Here is a 23,574-nt window from a genome sequence, read left to right on the forward strand (position 1 = left end):
GGTTCCTCCCAACTGTGCATCATCTGCAAACAACTGAATATCTCCTTCCAAATCTTCACCTATATCATTAATATACAAGTTAAACAGTAATGGACCTAAAACAGACCCCTGAGGCACTCCACTAGTGACTTTCCTTTTCCTGGATATTGCTCCCCCATACAACTTGTTGATATCTATCAGATAGCCAGTCTCCAATCTAATATCGAACCCCATCTGTTCTAGTTTGACTGTCAACCTATCATGAGGTACTCCATCAAAAGCCTTTGTGAAATCCAAGTATATTACTGTGTATCCTTTTCCTCTGTCCAAGGAAGCAGTCACTTTATTGTAATAAGTAAGTAGATTACTAAAACATGACCTCCCTTTAGCAAATCCATGCTGTCCATCAAAGATAATATCATTGTTATCAACCCAACTCTGGATCCTAGTTCTCACAAGCTTCTCCAACTTAACCACAACACCTGACACACAGATAAGCCTATAGTTTGATGCTTGAGTTCGATCACCACCTTCTTGAAGTGGCACAATCTTGCCCTCCTTCCACTCCTTAGGAACTTGACCCAGTGCAAGACTCATGTTAAAAAAATATGTGAAGGCAGGTGTCAACTCCCTGGCACATTCTTTCAGAATATGTGGTGATATATTATCAAGTCTCCCACAGCCTTATTAACATCTAGTTTACTCAACTCCCCCATACACCTCTTGCTCACTTACAGTCAGTCTCTCCTCCCTATCATCAACTGCTCTCAATCCCTCCATGAAGTCACATTCACAAGATTGAAAGATCTTTATGAACTGTTCATTAAGTATCTCCACTACACATTCTGCATCAGCTGTCTTTATACCATTCTGCAGTCAATGTCATCCTTCCATAATTATTCATTCTTTTGCTGGCTACATATCGAAAGAATTCCTTAGGATTCTTTTTGGCTTCATTAGCCAACTGCTGTTCATACCTCTCTTTGGCTACTCACACCAACCAAGTCACCCTCTTTGTCTGGTCTTTGTGGACCTCATGGAATTGGTTATTTCCACTTCTTTTATGCTGCCTCCACAATGCCCTTTTTCTCTGTATCACATGTTTAATCTCTTTATTCATCCATCTCACACTCACCTTATTTAACCTTCTCACCCTTGGAATACGTTTAGACATTGCATCTACTAAACAGTTTTTGAAAATCCCCCAAGCTGCATTGATCTCTTTTCCAGCTAACTCCTCATTCCATGCTACACCCGCAAGCTGTCTCCTGAGCTCTTCATAATACCCCCCCCTTGTAGTTCCATATATACTCTTTTCTCACAGAGGTCCTCGCACTGCTGGCAACCACCCAGGTAATCAGCTCATGGTCACTCTCACCAATTGGTGGATGATTTGACACCTCATTTATAATTACATCCTCTGATGAGATGACCAAATCCAAGACCCTCAATCCTCTTGTGCCTTCTGTTACATACTGTCTGAGGTAGTTATCCCTCAAATTCATTTTCTTTACTTCCAGTTGCTATCTCATCATTCCAGTCTATATTCCCATAATTAAAATCACCCATAATGATCACCCTTTTCTTATTTACTTGGCTAATTTGATTGTACATTTCATTATCATCACCATCCACATTGCCTGGTCTGTAACAACATCCCACCAAGTATTTGATTCCATTCACCTCTATCTCACATCATACTGCCTAAAAACCACTGGCACTATTTCCCTCTTGCATCTCTACTTTATATGGACATAACTCTTTCTCTATCATCAATAGCACTCCCCCTCCCTTTTTATCTCTTCTGTCCTCACGAAACACATCATACCCTTCCATCTCTATTCCTGTCAGGATGTCATCCTCTTCCAACCATGTCTCACTTATTCCGACAATCTTTGGGTAAACAGACACAATTAGTGCAACCATTTCATCTGCCTTGTTTCTTATACTTCTAGCATTTGTATACAAACACAACAGTTCGTTTCTGGATCTACAGCTAGTTCCACTGATACCACTCATTCGATGTGATCTCTCCATGCTCGACTGGGACCATTTCCCTTTCTGCTTCATTTTAAAACCCATTTCAATTCCAACTATTTCCTCTTGATTCCTTGTCATCCCATTTCTTTCCTGCCTACACATGCTCACCTCCTCTTGTAGCATCCACCTTTCTCATGCTGTGTAACCCTGTCCACCCTGAGCCTCCCCGTTTCCCTGCTCCTCCTGCACACCCATTCTCTCATTTTCTATACTCATACCACTCATTTCCCCATTCATAATCACCTCTTCAATCTCTCCTGTCTTACTCTCTTGCTCTTCTACATCACTTCCCACTCGATATGATTCATTCTCTCTATTCACTTCTCTACCTTCCAGCAGCAGTCTCTCCAAGTGACTCACGCCATAACCACTCAAATGCAGTCCATCACTCCCATACAGCTCACTTCGTCCTTCAAACTCATTCCACACATTAACAAACTGTACTCCCGTCTCCTCACACATTTCAGCCAGCATATCATTCATAATCCTTGCTCTCTGCCTCATTTCACCACAGTCATACCTAGGTAACACGCTAACTACCCTTTCTGTCACACTTTTCTCTTTTATCCTTCTAAACAGCCTCCTGATATCCTTTCTGACACATTCTTTGTCCTCTCTCAAATCATTTGTACCTATTAATATTATTAATTCTTTAGCTCGCTCCTGCCTCATATCCAATGCCTCAATCACTGTACTCATTTTAGCGTCTGGAAAACACCTTGTGCATTCTATCTTCCAGCACACCTTTAATAATGGAGTCGCTATACAACGCCACTCGCTCATCTTTCGTTAATTCTTTCATGCCATCATTATTTATTTTAATAGTTTTTACCCGAATTTTCTTAATTTCATTCCGCATCCATTTAATTTCTTGCCTCATCTAATCCAATTCAACTTCCGAATCTTGCAACACATTCTCTCTATCATTCAATCTTTCTAACTCTTGACCCCCCTCTTCTCACTTTCACTCTCATTCATCCTTCTTTGTTTCCGTACTTTCGGTCCAACATGCATCCAACTTTCACTATCATTCTTCCCATTTTCACACTCGTTCATCTTTCTTTGTTTCTGTACTTTCAGTCCAACATGCTTCGAACTTTCGCTATCATCCATTCTTTCAATTTTTTCACTTTCGATTTCTGCGTCACGCCATTTCTAGTTTCATTCGTTCTCTCAATTTCATTTCCTTCTGCCACTCTCACCTCACTTTCGTCCCGTTTAACATCCGTTACGGTTTTCAAATTGCTCTTTTTCTTTTTTACTGATTTTTTTAACATGTTTTTGCCTTTCTTTCTCACCATCCTTCGCTTTCAAACGTGCACTTATTTTCCCCTGCGACAATCTTGCTTTCTTGTCATCAATTTCATATTTGCATTCATCAATTCCTCGTTCAGGTCACACTTCGCACACACACACACCCTCCTTCCATCCTCACCAAATATCTACAAATCGTTTATGTAATCGAAAGAATACATATAACAGACCTAACACTTAACGAAACAACTGAAATCTAAATTAAAGTCATGAAATGATAATGCCGCTGCCATTTTTTGCACTAATAATAACGATTTCGTAATTAAGTTTTGACAAAAAAAAAAAATCCCCTGCACTAATAAAACCGGTAGCACACAACTTTTACAGCCACTCTTACTCAAACAATTATGCATATATATTTAATTATTCCTAGAAAACTTATCCCAATCAGGAGCTCTTCTTATACATGTCACTGTGCTTGACTCACAAGTGCCCTCTTATATGCTAGGAACTTTCAATGCACCTTCTTTTCCTTGATTGCCTCTTTAACTTCCTGAGTCCATTTATGAAGTTCTGAATTTTCTATCTTTGCAGACAACTAAACCATATACAGTCAATCCTCCTATAACGCGATTAATTTGTACTGCGTTATATGGAAACTGTGTTATAAGAAACTCAGATTTAACGTGCAAACCAGGTTAATTCGTGCAGCGTTATATGGAAACCGTATACCACATTATATGGAAACCGCGCTATAAGAAACTCAGAATTAGTACGAATCAGATTGATTCGTACCGCGTTATATGGGAACCACCCTTTAAACGATTTAAAATTTGGATTTTGTCCTCAAGAGATATAAACTTTCTTTTTAACTGTTTTCTTGTTTCTTTTGTGTCTGACGTTATGCAAACCTGGGGTTAACAATTATTTTATTATTATTATATTACAACAAATAAAAAATATTACCTACAGTATTGTGTAATGTTGTCCAATTATGATAACACAAATTAAGCGAGCAAAAGGCACTTTATTGAACACTAATCTTGATATGTATGTCTGCACGGATTTACAGACAGTTTCCTACTAAGTTGCACTTAAAATTAATGACAAAGTGGGTGGTTGCAACAGCGAAAGTTCGGCAGCGCTATTGGATAAAAAAATTCACGCAGATACGCAACAGCCAATCATACGGTCTCTATTTTAAGCATTAAAACAGAGCACTGTGAACAATCTCGCATCGTTTCTTCGCTTATAGGGGAATTCCCTGATAACTGAAATTGGAAAATGGTGATGTACCTTCACCAAAAAGAAGGGAATTCCCTGTTAATTTCAACTGTAAAAATTTAACACATAGATAAATTCATGCTATAGAGAATCTTCTTAAACCAATTAAGTTGATGGAATGTTGTTGAACGGAAACCGCATTATAGGAGGGTTGACTGTACCTCTCTGGCTGAATCTGTCAATGTTTTCTTCAACATTTGTGTATTTGAGTCACCTAAAAGCTGCTCCATTTTGATTATTTTAAAAACCATCTTCTTGCATATTTTTCTTTTCAATATGATATTCAGTTTTATCCTGCTCAAAACTAATTGGTTATCACTTCCTGTTTCAAATCTTCTATACACGTATTACCTAAACCAAGGTGAGGATATTGCTATCAGCAATAACAAACAATGAGAACTTCTTATTTCTTGTGTGTTCTCTCCATGTGAGTTTGTGCACATTTTTATGTTGGAAGATGGTGTTATTAATGTTCTAAAGAGAAATCCAGTAATGGTATCTTCTGCTGTACCATAGGCACAAATTCATCTTATTGTCAAATCACCATTCTGATATTTTCCCAGATCGCTCTACTTGATATTGCCTGACATTCTAGAAGGTTATTCTCACATTTATTGTTGAATACTATTTCTGCTTCTTTTCCCTGATCACTATTGCCTGAATATATGTCTTGTATTTGTTGCTTAGAAGAATCTCACCTGTTTTTATCTTCTTTGTTTCAATAACACCCATTATGTCAGTTTGTTACGTATCCAGTTCTTCTGCTGTTCCATTTCTTTCCCATTGGTGCTTCTTATGTTGGGGGTGCCAATATTGAACTCTGCTGGTATCGAGTTGGAGTTTGAGTAGCTGAAATAAAAAATAAAAAAAATGACGATTTCTTTAACCATGCAACACCCCAGCTAGCATGAAATTCTGTCATGCTTTATCATCATTTTATTTTGGTTTAAGCCAGTGAGAATACAGTTTGGTCACCTAAATCCCAGATTGTCAGACCATCTTCTCTTCCTTTGTTCCTTCTCCAGGTAGATACTTACTAACAGGGTGCACTATGAGAAAGTGAAGATTGGACATCAGATCAGAAGCCCCAGTCATTTCTCTGCATTCCTTAAAAGACTACATGGAGGTCTCTTCCCAGTTATTAAGTTTGACCCTTAAGCAACCCTCCTTTCATCTCTCCCCCCCTAGTCTTCTCCAAAATAATAGAGAAAGTCAACAATCAGTTTCTCTACACTACTTAGAGACCTACCATTTTGTGAATGACCACCAGCATGGAGTTTACCACTCTAGATCCACATTTGACCTAGAGCCTGCCCCACCCATCACTGGACATATGCCATGAAAAGATTTGGGGAATCATTGCTGTCAATCTTGACATTTCCAGAGCATTTGATCATGTCCAATATTAAGATATGTTCTGTAAACTGCCATTTTTTGGTAGTTCTCTTCAGTTCTCTTTAATTGGGTAGTTGCTTTCTTCTGGCCATTCATTGTTTGTTATGCTAGATGCTTCCTCTGTTCTATTGCCTACTCCCTTTCTCCTATAAATGACCTACTCTCAATCGCCACTAATTCTAAACTTCATTTGACAAACTTTGCAGTGCTCAGACATTCCCAAGTTTCAAGATATTTGCAAGCAGTGCCTTAAATACTGATGCCCATACCAGGCTTCAGTGGGGCAAGGATAACATGATCACCTCCAGTGCTATCAAAATTATACTCTGGCTTCTTTTCTTGTATCTCAACTCACCTAATCCTTACCCTCAATAATATGCAAATCACCAGACATAATCAGATCTTGGACTGACAATTAGCTCTGGCTTCTATTAATACTTCTTTTCTGCTCAAGATGATGCTTTTCATCTTTGACATCTGGCTATAAAATCCTAAATCTGTCTATACTTAGAACACTGTTCATTTGTATAAGGGTGGTGCACCTAAAACCATCTTAAAAATTCTTGATGTCCAAAAGAGGACAGTTCAGCTATTAGATTATCCTTCCTTCACTGACTTGCTTCAACCATTATTTCTCAGATGTACTGTTCCACTAAACTGACAAGCATCATTCCCTGGCTTTCTGTTTAACCTTTGAAAATAAGAGCAGCAGCTGTTGCTATCCAGCATTCCATTTCACTCTCAACTGAAAACACATCGAATCTACTTCTTTGTTTATTTCATCTGTTCGCCAGATCAGCCTTCCTCATTCTTCACCAACCACAGTCTCTACTCTTCAAGAAAAATTTCAACAACCCTCCACTCCATAAATTTATGGAGTGGAGCAATAGCTTTAATTTCCCAATATTTAGACCTATATATGAAGATCAAATTACTATTACCTTACTAGTCTGACCTCTGGTGGGAGGAGGGGAGGACATCAAAATTACAGCTGTGTTTTATCCAGAGATCAAATTGTTATTGCATAGAAATTGTGTGGATAGCATGGGTCTCCCACAATATCTATTTTACCTCTTTTTTTTAACACATTGAATAATAGAACCCACTTCAGATTCCTTCAATCTATTTCACACACCTCAATTTCCTGGGCTTTTCGTAATTTCAGTATTTCTCTCCTATTGTATCCCTTCCTTATCAGCCAAGTTTTGCAATCCACAAATCCTCCAGCTATTGTCATAGAGAGCATTTCCATAGACAATCACTATCTTCATCATCACTCTCCTCTCTACCACTCTCACATTTCAAATTCAGGTCATGTTATCCTTTAAGTAAAAATACCAGTAAATGCTACAGCATTAGTGATAGTCTGATTTTCCACAATTATTTTAATTTGCTATGTTAGTTTTGTTCCTTTTTTTCTGGATAGGAATTGTGTATCCTGTTCCACCTATATATGCCTACTTATAGGTGCATTGAATTTGGTACACTCTAAGGGTGGGCCATGGTAGGGTTGTGACTCTTGGAGGCAGTGGTGTAGCTAGAGGAGGGGGGGGGCTGTCTGCCCCTTGCGGCACTTTGAACTTTTGCAGTTAATTCTAAATTATAGTCTCGAGAACTCATTTCCAAATATTGTAATACTCCTCTCACAACTAGTAACACTTACAGCAATTGTGAGGAAATTTTCCTCACAATTGCTGTAAGTGTTGCTAGTTGTGAGAGGAGTTTTTCTAAATAAAATTGATTTAGAATTGCCTACATTACTATGAAATAGACTTCGCCAATGTCATCGATGGTTTTACTAACAGAAAAGCAAGAAATATAACATTTTAGAATGTTGAAATTAAAGTTTTACTTCAAAAATAAACATAGCATTTTAATTTATTTCCCTATATGTTGTTTTGAATTTTTGTAGTATTTTTTGGTGTGTATTGAGAGGGTGGCAAAAGCGCTAGCTACACCACTGCTTGGAGGATTTGAATTAGTTCTTTAAGTTTGTAGGAGTTTAAAAGTATTAAGGTTATATTTGTGTAGCGTTCTGTTTATTTTTTTTTTCCTGCAGTGTTGTGAAGAATTTTGCTGTAGTCTGTTTATAGAAGTGCTGCTGATAATTTGTAATTCATGCCTAAGAGCTTACTCATTGGGGCAAATACAGGCCATAGCATTTTAAGTGCATAATATGCAATTTCTGTCATTATATTGTTCCTGTTACAAATCTGTCCAATTTAATACCCAATGCTTATTGTCATATAATGTTTTTTGCATACCTGAATTGAATATCACATTTTTTTTTAATATTTAATTAAATAATTGATCTTAATTCTCCCCCACCCCCAGAAATTTTTCTCATTTTGCTGGTTCTTGAAGATCTCTCTCACACACACATAAAAAAATGTTGTGCATACAGTGTAATGTGGTGCATATATCTGTGTTTCCATGAGTTTTTCTCCCTAAGAAACTGATTTTTCTTCCTGTAAATTCAAGAAAATCGAACCCACACTATCTCAGACAATAAATATATAATGTTAGGATTAGGGACCACAAGGTGGCAGCACTTGTCAGTCACCTCTCTTCATCAGATATTGTTAGTGATAATCTTGGGCCAGCTATCTCTAATTGGCCTCTGGCAGAGATCGAATTGCCCCTTCACCTACTTCCTGTAAGCAAATCAAAGGCAATTTTTTTGTTGTTGTTTTTTACAACAGACTGTTATATTATTTGCCTATATTTTAAGCTAAAGAATAATATAAATGAATTTGATCTCTAGCCATAAACAATATTGTAGCATTGTAGTTTTTTTTTTTCTTCTCAAGCCAAGTAGGGTAATGGCTGACCAAACTACTATTGCTTGTAAAGTAACTGGTTTCTCTGTGTTTATATATATATTTAATATAGGTATATGTGTATACCCCAGATGATGACCTTAATATGAAGGTCAAAATATCAGGAAATTAAACTATTACTCACAGAGTAGTGGTCTCCATAATTTTGTCATAATGACTGATTACAGTGTAACATTGAAAGAAAGGTTCCGACATAAAGGTGTGCATAAATTCACATGAAGATAACTTGCATGAGATAAGAAAAGTTGTTACTATTATCCACTGTACATAAATAGTACTGTATTATACATCACTGTTCATGAAGAACAAAAAACAGCAATGGCAGTGCTTGATATTAATGATGATCATGATGTGGTCAATCAAAATTGATGATTACATAAGTAGAAAGCTGAACAGTTAATCACTGACAATGCAATTGGATCAGCATGAGTCATTCAAAAATTGAAACATTTTTGAAACAAATTGAAACAAAAATTGAAAGTTTGCTGATTGTTTCATTAACACCTGTTATCCCCAGGTGATGGTAGTGCCACACTGCACTGGCAGTCTTTTTGAACGTTATTAATGGATCTATTTCTCCACCATGTTTTATTTCATTCCCTTTCGCCATTATTAAGAGAATAAATGTGTTACCTTACTTTTCGGAAAGCCCTCATACCAATCACATTGAACATGCATGTGCTCTCTCTCTCTCTCTCTCAAACAAATCTCTTACTTTGTGTAAGTCTCAGTTAAACAGTTCTAAAACATGTTTAGAAATCATATTTTCATTTACCACATAGTGCTGTTCATTGAATGGTATCAGCTGAACCATATAAAAATTGAAGATAGCGAAACTGAACAGTATTAGTGTTCAAGAATGTGTATGCAGGGCTAACATGATATCATCATTTAAACAGAAATGGGAATTGAAAAATTAGCAAAACAGGGATTTGAAACAAAAATGATAAAGCAAATATCCATGATAATAAGTCTGTAATAATTTGAAATAATAATAATGTGTGTGTATATTTGTATATAATAATATGTAACATTAATACGAGGTGAGTACAGAAAGTAAGGTTCATTCAGAATTTACTGCCAAATAAGATCTAGGAGATGGGTGTGCATGCGTGGTAGTATAAATGACTCATTAGCTAGCTGTTAACCATTTTACTTTCATTCCATTATTGTCTTATACAAATAATTTATAATGAGTGCTGTGATTAAAAAAAAAAAAAAAAAAAAAAAAAAAATCCCTCCAGTTGTGAGGTTCATGGTGTTGATATAGTTTTTGTTGGCAGAAAACAATAGTGCTGCAAAAAATTCATTAATGACTGTGTAAGGTTAGGCAATGGTCGTCTGTCACTACACTTGGCAGGCCACTGAACTCTTCATCATGAACATTTTTGCGCCTTCTTTAAACAAACAACACCATTGCCTCACCTTACTGTTACTCATTACATTAGGCCTGTAAACCTTACACAGCCATTAATCAGTGAATTTCTGTGACGCGATTGTTTTTACCAACAAAAACCATGTCACACCACAAACCTTGCAAATGGTGGGATTTGTTATCACAGCACTCATTATAAATTATTCATAGAAGACAACAAACAATAATAGAATGAAAGAAGTAAAATGGTCAACAGCTAACCTATGAGTCACTCTGTGCTACCACGCATGCACAATCCTTCTCCCATATCTTATTTGGCAGTAAATTCTGAACTGCCCTTACTTTTTGGACATGCTTTTGTGTATGTATGTGTGTGTGTGTATGTATACACACAAGGCATGTCCAAAAAGTAAATATATATATTAATGCTATAGCAATTCAAAATAATAATAATTCCTCTGTAGCTTGGCAGAATATTTTTATTTTATTTTATTTTTTTAGTTTCTTGAATTTTATAAGAACCAAATTTTGCTATATATATAACTTGAAGTTTGTTCAGCAGTCTCTTAATAATTAATCTTTTAAATTATTGACAGCATTTTTTTTTTAAATATATTTATTTTTATAGAGGCTAAAGGTTTGAAATCAGTACAACAGGTAGAGAATTTAAGAGAAAAAGTATACGCAGCTCTTGAAGAATATTGTAAACAGAACTATCCTGATCAGCCTGGTCGATTTGCAAAGTTGCTTCTCCGCCTTCCTGCACTACGTAGCATTGGTCTTAAGTGCCTTGAACATCTTTTTTTCTTTAAGTTAATTGGTGATACACCAATCGATAACTTTTTAATGTCCATGTTAGAAGCTCCAAGTGATGCATGATTGTACTTTAATTATTTTTGAATTTTACCATCCAATCACGTGTAAGTACGTGTGTAGCGTAAGAATAGTGTTGTTGTTTTCAGCAGAATAAAAGGATTAGATTGTTTAAAAATCCTTAATACCTAGATGTATTGTTAAGAAAGAATACTGTTTATATTATATTTGTACAGTGAAACTGCTTCTGTATAGAATTTTCTTTTTTATTCTATAACTGTCATCCTTGTTAAATTTCAACAAAAAATTTAAACAGTTGATTAATATTTCAACTTATTTTTTAATTTTTGAGCTGCCATTTTGTGCAGAATATTGTTATAGGAATAGAATGTACAGTAGCAAAATACTTTTAGACTTTTTACACTTTATAGTGGTACTTACCCCTGTACTCCATATTTGCATAATGTAAATATTCATCTTTTTTATATTAGTTCCATGTAAATGTTTAACTCTGTGGAGGTGTCTTATCTAAGCTGTTATAGTTAAAAAAAAAAAAAAAAGATTGGACCCACACTTACAAGTTCCTACTTGTGCCATGAGAAATAACTCATATGCAAAGGGGAAAAAAGTTCTTATTTTCTACTAAAGTTGCATACAGGTGATTTTGCCTGCTGAGTGGGAAGACCTAGATCATAGATTGGTAACCATTGCTTTGCAGAATGCTATAACGGTTTCCACTTCTGAGGATGCTAAATATAAATATAATTTAAAAATTTTCATAATCTTATGAAGTGAATAATAAATATTTTGTGTCTTATTGCTGCATAATAGAGGTAAACACAAAGCAGTAGTGAATTTATTCAGTAACATGAATATTATAAAAATTAAAATACCAAATTTTGACAGCAAATCTTACTCACTTGATAGAATTGTGAATTGAGTTGTAAAAAAGTTTAGACCTACAGATCTAGTTCCAGTTCTGAAGTTCATAAACTCCTGCCAGAAGAATATAGTTCATTCTGGAATACACAAATACTGAAGTGAACATATGCTGTCAAGCTCTGTTTCAGTATTTGTGTAATTGTAGGTAAAAAACTTTACTTACAATTTGCAGTTACCATTTACTGTATTTGCATCTATTAGCGTCAGGTAAAATTCTGATCTTAGGTTTCTTATTGATGTTTCTAAACTCCTTATCTTCCTTTTCCACGTTAGGTCTAGTGGTCTGCTACAACCAAGTAGCTTGGCTTTATCTCATATCATTCTCTAAAAACCTGCCACCTCCATATGTGCCAGCAGACTCATCTTCAGTTGATGAAAAGTCCTTATAAATATTCCTTACATCTAGATTGGATTTTAGCTCAGGTCTTTAAAACTAAATGGTATCGCTACTACCAGCTGCACTATGAAGGTGCAGCAAAGTTTGACTTAACAGTTTAATTCTGTTTGAAAATATTTATGGCTACATTTATAAGTCCTTGGAGTGAATTCTTTGTTCATTTCTTCAGAATGACAAAAGTTTATTATTAAAGCAAATTAAATTGAGAAAAAGATACAGAAAAATACTTAATTGTAGTGCATCCCAATTAAATCAGAATTTTACATAGAACCAGTTAAGATTCTGGCAGCTCATCACTGCTAATAACTATGTGAAAACAACACAAGCAAAACAAAGGTTTGCACATGAAGTTTCTTCATGACTAGGCCACTTGTATATAGAGGCAGTTAAATTCACATCAAATTGTCCACTATCTCACAATATACACATCTGAAAAACACTCCCTTTCAGATTTGTATGCTACCGTGCATTATGGGAAGGGTCTCAAGGTACCTTTATTGAGATTTCATCAGCAGAAGTTAGACTGATTTTGATACTTGCAAGTTAAATTCATGGTAGAAGTCATATTTCCATATTCATCCATTCATTCAGACCATCACCAGTTCGAAAATTGGCAGGTATGATTCTCCACTTTTCCTCTCTTGTGCATCTTTAAAGATTTGGATGGCACTTTTGCTTGTCATTTTTTTCATCTTCTTTCTGGTAGTTTCCTGTGATGACCATAGTCAGTCTTTCTTCTCTTAGCATATACTGTAAAATTTCATTTATCATCTTCTGATCTCATTCAGTAAACTTTGTTTAGTTTGCTCTTTCAAGCACTTGCCTTTGTAACTTTATCTAGCTAAACTACATTGTTCTTCTTCTTCTTAGCAACCATATCTTGAAAGCCATCCATTCATTTTTCCATTTCTTTTCCAATAATCTGAGGTGTACATTATTGCAGAATAGACATACAAGTCATCAACTGCATTCTTTTATTTATGTTCACTTTTCTGTTAATATTTGTTTCATGCTGAGAAAGTCTTTGACTAGTTATGTTCTTTGTTGATTGCATTTTCCATCACAAGTGATTAGACTTCCCAGATATAAATCTGTCTACTTACTCTACAGGGTGACTTTAAAGTTGTCTTTAGAATTTTATCCATCCCTTTATCTGTGATAATCACAACTCTCTTTATTTTATTAACTATACTTTGTAGATCAGTGATTAGTACTGTGTTATATGCATATCTTAACTTATTTTTTCTTCTATCAGCTGAGGTGTTCTGTGCTTTTTTGTATATTTCCATATATAAGTAGTCATTCTGTGTCTTCCCTTGTGACCATCTTCAGTATTTGACAACTGATGGTTCTGAATATACTGTTGAAAAATATATACTCCCGGCTACACACATTAATCTCAAGGTCATTGTACAAAATATAAAAACCACAAAAAACTGCAAACAATTGAAATGTATTAAAAGATAACCATTTAACTCTCTTGTCGAAAGTTTTTTCACTTCAACGTTGGTATCTCTTCTGGGTCTAGTTTCCACTGATGAGACCTCGGTAAAGGTCGAAACCAATCTTGGGAGTGGCCCTATCCATAATGCATAGTATTATACATATCCAATAGGATGTGTGCTTTGCATTATGGGATACTAAGGACAATTAATGTGAGATCACTAGCCTCTATATACAAGTATCCAAGTGAAAGCAAACAGTTTGCTTTCACTTGGATAAAGGATTAAACAAGAATATAATTTCTTGGAATTTGGCTTCAATTAGTGCATTATTGCATGAATGATATAGTGCAGTCATTCCCTATGTTAACAGTTGTTGACCTTAATAAGGACCTTTTCCCACTAGTAAAAAGTTTTTCTAAGTTGAAAAACATTCTTGAACTATTTTCCCAAAGTATTTTAATAATATGGTGATAGACATTTTACTACTTGTTTGTGAAAAATATATGACTTTTGCGTTGATTTAGCTTTCATTATCTTCGTGGTGGTGACCCCTTCCCATAATGCATAGTAATAGACATGTTACAAGGTAATGTTTTGCATTATGGGATATTAAGCAATTAATGTGAAGTCGACAGCCTTTATATACAAGATTAGCTTTAGTCATGAAGATTCTTTAGGGGCAAACATTTGTATATGCTTGGGTAAAGGACTAAAAACAGAAATATAATTTCTTGTCTAGTTGACGTGATCATTTTCTCAACTCTGGCCTACTTTTTTGAAATATTTCTTTCACTTCTGAAGAAAGAGGGTAGAAATTAGTGCATCTGAATAAGTCATATACCCTTTTAACAAGAACTCTAATGGGCATCTTAAAAAACATTGCTTCTTTGTGTTTTGGGTATGGATGCTGATATTACTATCTCCACTCTTGGAATGTCTCTTTAAAAAAATATTCCAATAATACTTAATGAAGATATTAGACATCTGTAATAATCTTAAAGCCAAAAAAAAATGAAAGTTTTAAATTTTACTAGAGAGAGAGATTGAGAATTAACCTCCAGCATAGGATTTGCCAAAGGTTTATTCTCGTAGACCTTCTGATAAAATTTGAAACTTTTATGTTTCCTTTCATTTGGCTGTAAAATTATGGTGGATGTCTAATATTCTCATTAAGTTTTATCAATCTTCTCAAATTGAAACCTTTTAGACTGTATTTTAATATTGCAAGAATATATATTTTTCGTACAAATAAATTCCATGCTATAATTCATTTTGAGATGAATGAATCCTTCATCATTGAAACAATTGAACTTCCAACAGCTGTCACTTACTACTGTGGTATCAGAGAGGATCCATTTCTTTATAGCAGAAAGTAATATAATCTTATCCTGTTTTTCCACTGGTGTTATGAAGAAAAGTTTCATATTTTTATGTTCAACACTGCCAAAAATCCAGTGGTAATTCTTTGTTGTATTTTTGCTTTTTCTAATTTTATATGAAGCTCCACAATAACATTTGTTTCCTGTTCATGTAATGTTGTTAAGATCAATATGTTAACCAAAAAGTTTAGTTTTGGAATTACTAGTATCAAATTACTTGATACTAGAATTACTTGTATCAAGCTATGTTTTTACCTGTACATGAAAACATTTTCTTGACTATAGCCAGATGTGGACATAAATTTATTGCCAGTATACTAATAAATTATATTACACAAAAAATGTGTTATAAATTTCACACAAATTAAATTGCAATATGTTTTTAGCAAAAGTTACAAATTTCCTAAGGACATAGTTAAGGAATTAATGTACAGTGCTTACAGAAAACTCAAAATGCCATTCCATCACTTGGTGCTAGAATGCTTAAACCAAGTGATTTAGGAGTTCTTGAGGCAAACTTATCCACTCTTCCTTCAGAGCAAGGATAAGTTTTCTGGAGGAGAATTATGAGCAGCAATGCATCTCAAATGTGTTCTATGGGTTAAAGATCTGGGGAGCATGCTGGCCACTCAGCTCGATTAATATCCTTAGTCTCCAGATATATCTCCCCCTTGTCGTATATGGTGCGGTGCTGTACTGTCATCCACGGAACAATCAAACATGACATTGAAGAACTTTGTTACAATATCTTTCACCAGTCATAGGACCCTCTTCTGGCACTTGTAGCTTAGTGTATCCTTTAAGCATAATGTCCCTCCACACCATGACCCCAGCACCATCATATCTTTGCCTTTCAAGAACAGTTTTATGATGGTAAACTGTACCACTTTCATGCTAGATCAAGTTTCGTCTAGAATTGGAGGGAAGTCTAAAATGACTCGCATCTGTAAAGAGTAAATTAGCTCATTGATGCCTTTTCCAATTTTTATGGTATACTACTGAAAACTTACTCTACGGTGAGCTGTGGATAAATGTACATAGACTACAGACCTTCAGGCATGTAGAACATTTGCTACTTACTTGTAGCAAATATCCTGCCACAGTTTTTCAAGATATCTGCATACCTGTGTTTGATTGGAGCCAATGTACAAGCTGACCTGCCATGGTGCATCAGTTACGTTTTGTTGTTATAACCAAAAATCTGTCTGCGTGCCCCATGATAGAATGAGGGTGACCTTTTCAAATGTCCTGCCACAGTTTTTCAAGATATCTGCATACCTGTGTTTGATTGAATTATGAGCAGCATTAGGAGAATTAGGAGCTATTAGGAGAATTATGAGCAGCAATGCATCTCAAATGTGTTCTATGGGTTAAAGATCTGGGGAGCATGCTGGCCACTCAGCTCGATTAATATCCTTAGTCTCCAGATATATCTCCCCCTTGTCGTATATGGTGCGGTGCTGTACTGTCATCCACGGAACAATCAAACATGACATTGAAGAACTTTGTTACAATATCTTTCACCAGTCATAGGACCCTCTTCTGGCACTTGTAGCTTAGTGTATCCTTTAAGCATAATGTCCCTCCACACCATGACCCCAGCACCATCATATCTTTGCCTTTCAAGAACAGTTTTATGATGGTAAACTGTACCACTTTCATGCTAGATCAAGTTTCGTCTAGAATTGGAGGGAAGTCTAAAATGACTCGCATCTGTAAAGAGTAAATTAGCTCATTGATGCCTTTTCCAATTTTTATGGTATACTACTGAAAACTTACTCTACGGTGAGCTGTGGATAAATGTACATAGACTACAGACCTTCAGGCATGTAGAACATTTGCTACTTACTTGTAGCAAATGTCCTGCCACAGTTTTTCAAGATATCTGCATACCTGTGTTTGATTGGAGCCAATGTACAAGCTGACCTGCCATGGTGCATCAGTTACGTTTTGTTGTTATAACCAAAAATCTGTCTGCGTGCCCCATGATAGAATGAGGGTGACCTTTTCAAATGTGTGGAACACATTCCATTGGTTTGAAACACTATGTGAGATTCCAAACTCTGGCAATAACAGTAATTCTACAACCTTGAAGCTTTCCAATAATTCTTCCCCATGTGAAATCATCTACATGATGTCTTTGAGACATTACAAGACATCCAACTTTATTCCTTAATGCAACCTTTAAACACAATTTGCTTAGCACAGCCTTTTGCCTTTTATCCTGTTGAGTGGTACCATGTGATCTCCCTTTGCATATGATTAGAAAATTTGAATGTGTACATACTTTCTACTCAAAATTGTCAGTTATACAGATTGCCACAAGCTGATTCATTTGAATTTGCAATTGTCATCTCTAGAAATTGTCCTTAGGTTTTGAACACCAATGTATATATATCTTTTATATGTAATTTTTTTTTTCATACATATACATGCAATATAGAAAAAAAAAATCTGATATCAAGTTTATAACCAAAAATTACTGCAGCAAATTTTTTATGGGGAGGTAGAAAAAGAACATTATCAAAAGTTACTACATACCCTGTTAATTAGTACAGTGACTTTGACTAATTAGTAGCTATTGATTGTTAACATAACTGGATTAGCTCATTAACAGAAAAACAAATCTATTAGCTCCAATTATGAAAATGGAAAATAATATATGAAGTGATACTAATTTCTTCTGTGTAGTTAGAAAATAAGCAATGACTAGAATGCAGTATACATTTCTGGATGCTTTTTTGGAATTCAAGACCTTTGTTTTTGGAATCCAAGTGTAGCTTTTCTTGCATGATAGTTATATTTCACACAGATATTTGCATGTTGAATTTTAGTGTTCAGGGAAAGTTCAATCAAATAGTCAGGTTAGTCGCATCAGGTTTACCTTATTTCCATTAGCAAATGGTTCTACCATAAAATTTGCATTTATAAGCATCTACTGTTATAAGACTTAGGACTACTATTATAAGCATCTACTGTTATAAGACTTAGGATACGAAAGATTGAATTCTGTTTATGTTCTTATCGAAAATGCTGTTTTAGTGTGACTATAGGATACAAGCTGCTCTCAAACAACATTTGAACTGATGATTATATTAATATTTACTCTTATTTTTATTTATCCTAGTAAATATTTCCTACATGCTTGTGCACGTAGGAAATATTTACAAGAAGAAATGCTTCAGTTGCATTTCTTCTTGTAAATCTACCTTAACCTTTACGTGTTTGTTTAGGCTACAGTATCACAGGTATGTTATATAAGCATGTTATTTTTAATATTACCATGTTCCCATCTAAAAAATCTGTAAGGATTTGCATTTAAATTATAAATCAATAATTTTGTAACTGACATTGAATTGCTGATATGTGGACAGAAGAGTGAGGGAAGGGAGATTATGTCAAGGATCTACATTTGTGTAAATAAAGCTAATAATTATAGGTAGCATAAGCACCCATCCATTTTGTGTACAGACTATTGCACACAATTGAATGACATGTGAAAAATATCTGTCATCATGTTTTTAATTTTAACATCTTTTGAAAAAATGTATACATTGTTATTTGAATTTGTCTTGTTTTATGCAAACACTATGATAAAACTCACACGTATGTTTATTAGATAGCATTAATGTTCTGTGATATTGGCAAATGCTATGTAATCAAAGTGAGACACTAATTGTTGATGACATATTTCCTTTAAAAAACACTTAAATAGCCTAGATCTTTTAGTTGGCCTTTTATTACATTTTTACTACACATTACTACATTTCTTACACGTTTTCAAGTTGTGCCATCGTTTCTGTTCATGTTTGCATGCATTCTTTAATGCTTCATTAAAACAGCATTACTGAATTTCTGTGAAGAAAAGAAAGGCATAGCAGTGCATTGACGGTTGACTTAGTTCTGATCCACTTCGAAGAAATTCCTTTGTATCATACTGAAACGCCAGTGTTATCTAGCAAACATGTGCATTAAAATATACTGTTAATGTTTACATGAATATTTATGCAAAAAGGTTAATTCCATTACTCACCAAAATGAAATTTTTAAATAAATAACTGACTTTTATTGTATAAAATAATATTTTCCCCTCTTTCCAGTATTGCAGGCTATCTACAGTTTCACTGTACAATGTAATTGAAAGTCTTTAATGTTGATGTTTTTTAATTGAATGGGGTAGTTATTTTTACATAATTTTTTTGTAGTTATCACATTGCTTCAAGTAACAAATGATAGTGTGGAGTTCAAATTTTACATATATTTTATATTTGTTTCAATCTCAATGCAAAATTAATGAATTGTACATAAATATAAATTGTACTTATGTGATCTCTGTAACTGATTAAATTTTAAGGGATGTAAACTTCATTGTCCATGTATTTATATAGAAATCGATCTGTTTGATATAAGTGCACCACACAGTTTTTTTTTTTTTTTTTTTTTTAACTCTTGCTAATTGTTAGTTTGTGTAGTGTCTGGAAGTCCTATATTTCTTTTAATTAATTTGAAAGAGTACAAATTGCATCCAGAAGAACCAATGAGAGAGAGAGCAGATATCTTCATAAAATTTGAGAAAAGAATATTGAAGTTTGTTAGAAATCATAATCAGTTAGACGTTATATTTAATTAATTTAATCCTTTGCCATGTTAATTGCTATTTGATATATGCATTTTATTGTGTGTATATACAGTATATATAATATTGATATTATCTTGTTGCTTATTTAATATATTAAAATTTAGCTGTGGTGTTTTCTGTGTTATTCAGATTACACTGTTGTTTTAAAACAAAATTATGTACACACAAAAAAAAAATGAATTAATTTATCCTTTTAATGATACTAATTCTTACACCACCATACAAGAATAAGTTATGTAAACTTATTTATTAAGTTGCTGATATTTCACTACAATTAGACCATTATCTTCAGCACACACAAATGCACTATCACAAAACCCAAGGTATATTATCAGTTATTTATGGAAACGTTTTTACATTTTGTTCCTGAATGATGTTGTGAGTTAATACTCTTAAAAGGATAAAATAAATAACCATTAGGGCCTAGCCATAGCATGATTAACATTATTCGTTTAATTTTAATCACAAATGTTCTTAAAACTTTTGATTTCCATCAAGTTGACCAATAATGAACTGTTTTTGGAATTAAAAGTTTTCTACCAATGTCATCAAAAGTACAATATTATTCAGATTATTGAAACATTATATTCATTTCATTAAAATTTTCATTTCATAAAAATAGTTTATTCTAGTAAAATGTTAAAATTCTGAGGATATTAATTATTGAAATATCAACAGAAATGTACAATTATACTCCAAAAAATTATGTACAAAATTGTGATTTAGAATCACTTCTAAAATGTTATAAAATGTTATAGTTCTTCCAAATTGTGAGTATAAAGGTTGTTGAAATGACTCCTTAATAACTGTTAAATTTCATCTTATAAAATTGCATATGATATATAGATTATTTCATTGTTTAAAATCTGACTAGGAGCTTATTAGCTAAAATTAATTAAATTTTAAGATTATCTAGTTACTAGCTATGAATTATATAAATCATGACACAGAATTGTATACAAACAACAATTTGTTCTGTGAACAAAGAAAACTCATCCCTTTCCAACCTCAACTCATTTTAACAAATCAAATATTTCAGTACATAATTCTGATAGAAGGGATTCCAGTCTCTCTTCCCATTTAGATTATAATTTTATGTACAGAAATGCTTTTTAATATGTCTGTCATAAGTGATTTGTACAGAGTCGGTGTTCAGAAATTAGTTGAAGACTCTTACATACCACATGCTGCCATTGTAGAATTCTTTCATAGTATACAGTTAGGGTCCTAGTGTATGTGTTACAGAAATAATGTACCAGTAATTCCAGTCAAATTTAGATGTAAATTATTTCACATTAAAAGTGTTTTTACAGATAAGTTTTTATATGTTGTGATAAATCTTTGTACAGTGGTTTAAAATGCATTTTTAAGTACTTTATTATCGTTACCTATGTATAAATTGTCATGCCTTAATTTCATACATAAATACATACAGTGACTACCGGTTTTGTTCACCCTGATCAAAGTGGGTCAGACATTTTAGCCTAAAATTCTGTCTCTTATGTATATAATGGGGTTTAAAAAACTTTGTACCTGTATACATTTGATTACAATAAAATGTTTTGATGCTTTTAGAAGAAAGTGGGTTGTTAATTATTTATTATATAAGATAAAAAAAAAAATTAAGTAACTAGTTCAGCAGTGCTTAAATCTTAACCCTATTAATCTACTTCAACAAATTCCTGTTTGTTTATTTATTTATTTACATACACTATATTAGATTCAAAATGAGAAGAAAATTACAAGGAAAAAACCAATCACAGAAACACAGAAATTAGTAAAATAATTATAATTGTGAGTATAAAAAGTAGCTAGAACACTAAGATTTGACCTCGGTGTTCTAGCTGTTTTGGTATTTAAAAAAAAAAAATTCTGGTGTTAAAAAATATGGCAGTCACTTAGTGTTCTCTGATACCCATACTTTGTTCAAATGAAGTAAAGAATTTGTGCACTTTATAAATATAACTGCACTTCCAGAGCCTCTGTTGCCTTTTTATTATCTAAAACTTCCAAATTAGCTAAGTACAATGTGGGAATAGGCAGATTAAGTAGGTTGTTTATTATGCATAATGGCTTAAAAGAGTGCAGAAGTTTTATCAGTTTTTGAAAATTTAGATAGGACATATATAAATTGATCTTTTTTGTGTAACAGACTGGTGTGTGCTCCTGCATTTTAATGTTTAGTGTGAATGTGTGTGTGTGGGGGGGGGGATATACTAACTTTTTGAATTGGTAAAAATTATCTAGTGACGTTTACAGTTGGCTCTCATTATATATTGCTTTTTGTGGGGAGAAGGCAACGATGATGATACAAGAATATGCCAGAAACAGGTGCTGATTAGAAAACAGAAGAGTGAAATTTCAAATGAGATGTCATGGCAAGTGTGATGGATGCTGGGCAGAATTGAGCAAAAATGGAAGTGTTGGAATGCCATCTTGTCTGATAGGAGTGAGAGAAAGATGATATGAAAGAAAGAGAAAAAACTGTCTTTATTATTAAGGTGTCAGTGAGTGTTTCACAATTCCACACAAGGAATTGGAGAAGCTTGAAAAGTACTTAGCATACAGGGAAACAAAACATGCAAAGAAGTAAAGGAAAGCTCAAGGAAGCAGAAATAGATGAATATGGATATAGTCACATATGGGATTTTATGATTAGGTGCATGCTGAATGAGCAATCCATGAAGGCACAAAACATGCAAAGAAGTAAAGGAAAGCTCAAGGAAGCAGAAATAGATGAATATGGATATAGTCACATATGGGATTTTATGATTAGGTGCATGCTGAATGAGCAATCCATGAAGGCACGTTATCTCTAGATATGATATAAGGAAATTAAAATGTACACTATATAATAATTAAAATAACATTTAATTAATATTTTCAGTATTTTGACAAAGTCATTGCTAATATCAGGAAATAAAGAACAAATTTATATGTAAGCAAGTGCTACACAGAACCTCAGCCCAAAAGACTACTTTTGGGCTGAAGTTTTAAGGATGAGTCCTTCCTAGATTTGAGGCAGATTCCAGTTAGTCTTTCATATTTAAATATTCTCCTGTGGAGGTCTTTTTTTTTTTTTTTTTTATTGTATCCAGGGTGTTGGCAGCAATCACTGAGTGGCCATAGTGAATGAAACAGATGTAGTCCTTAGGTTTGGCAATTCTGATGTTGGCTGTCCTACTTATTTGGACTGCTCAGCTGTATTGTATACTTGGTAGACATCAGGAATTCTGATTGGTCTTTGGGACAGCAGATAAATGCCATTTTTTTATATGGTCTGTAAGTGGTTATAGAATTGTATTTTTTTAGAGGTTTTTGCTAGTTTTTCAGATGCACCTCACATATATGGGATGGTGATAGATTTGGTGTAGTATCTGCTTTGGAGAAGTGTGATTTTGATGTTAATCTTTTTTTTGGGATTTGGGGTGGGGGGAATTGTAGCTTATTGTCCATGAAAGTGTTGTAAATGTGTTAGTTTTGTGGTGAGAGCATTATCAAAACTAATCAATTTTGCCATATGATATATGGTTTTAATAATCCCATATTGTCGAATGTGGGTTTCCTGTAAACAGAGAACGCCAAGGATCCATCAAGATGACATGTAATCAAGGTGTGTAGGAAGGGAAGACATTTTTTCCCATGGTGAACTGGATGCTGGTTATTAAGGTATTTAGGAGGTTTTATGTAGATCAATGTGAAGGCATTAATAAGAGCAATGAGGGTTATTATTACTGATTACTTACACATGCATTCAGAATAAATGGATATGTCACATCTTTTTGTTCCAAG

General features: G+C 34.0%; 1 protein-coding gene across 2 annotated transcripts in view; it reads left to right on the forward strand.

The window, feature by feature from the left end:
* LOC150098431 (retinoic acid receptor RXR-alpha-B-like) overlaps window positions 1-21,363 on the forward strand; it is a 289,067-nt gene extending 267,704 nt beyond the window's left edge. For both annotated transcript variants that reach the window (XM_090405562.1, XM_090405561.1), the window contains one exon: window positions 10,796-21,363. In XM_090405562.1, coding sequence (XP_090261688.1) covers window positions 10,796-11,046 — 251 coding nt within the window. In that variant the 3' untranslated portion in view covers window positions 11,047-21,363. The remainder of the gene's footprint in view (window positions 1-10,795) is intronic.
* Window positions 21,364-23,574: the final 2,211 nt, after the last annotated feature.

This window comes from Typopeltis vanoorti, chromosome 15 (genome assembly GCF_054136105.1).
Source record: "Typopeltis vanoorti isolate ZY-2024b chromosome 15, IOZ_Tvanoo_1.0, whole genome shotgun sequence".
Lineage (NCBI taxonomy): Eukaryota > Metazoa > Arthropoda > Arachnida > Uropygi > Thelyphonidae > Typopeltis > Typopeltis vanoorti.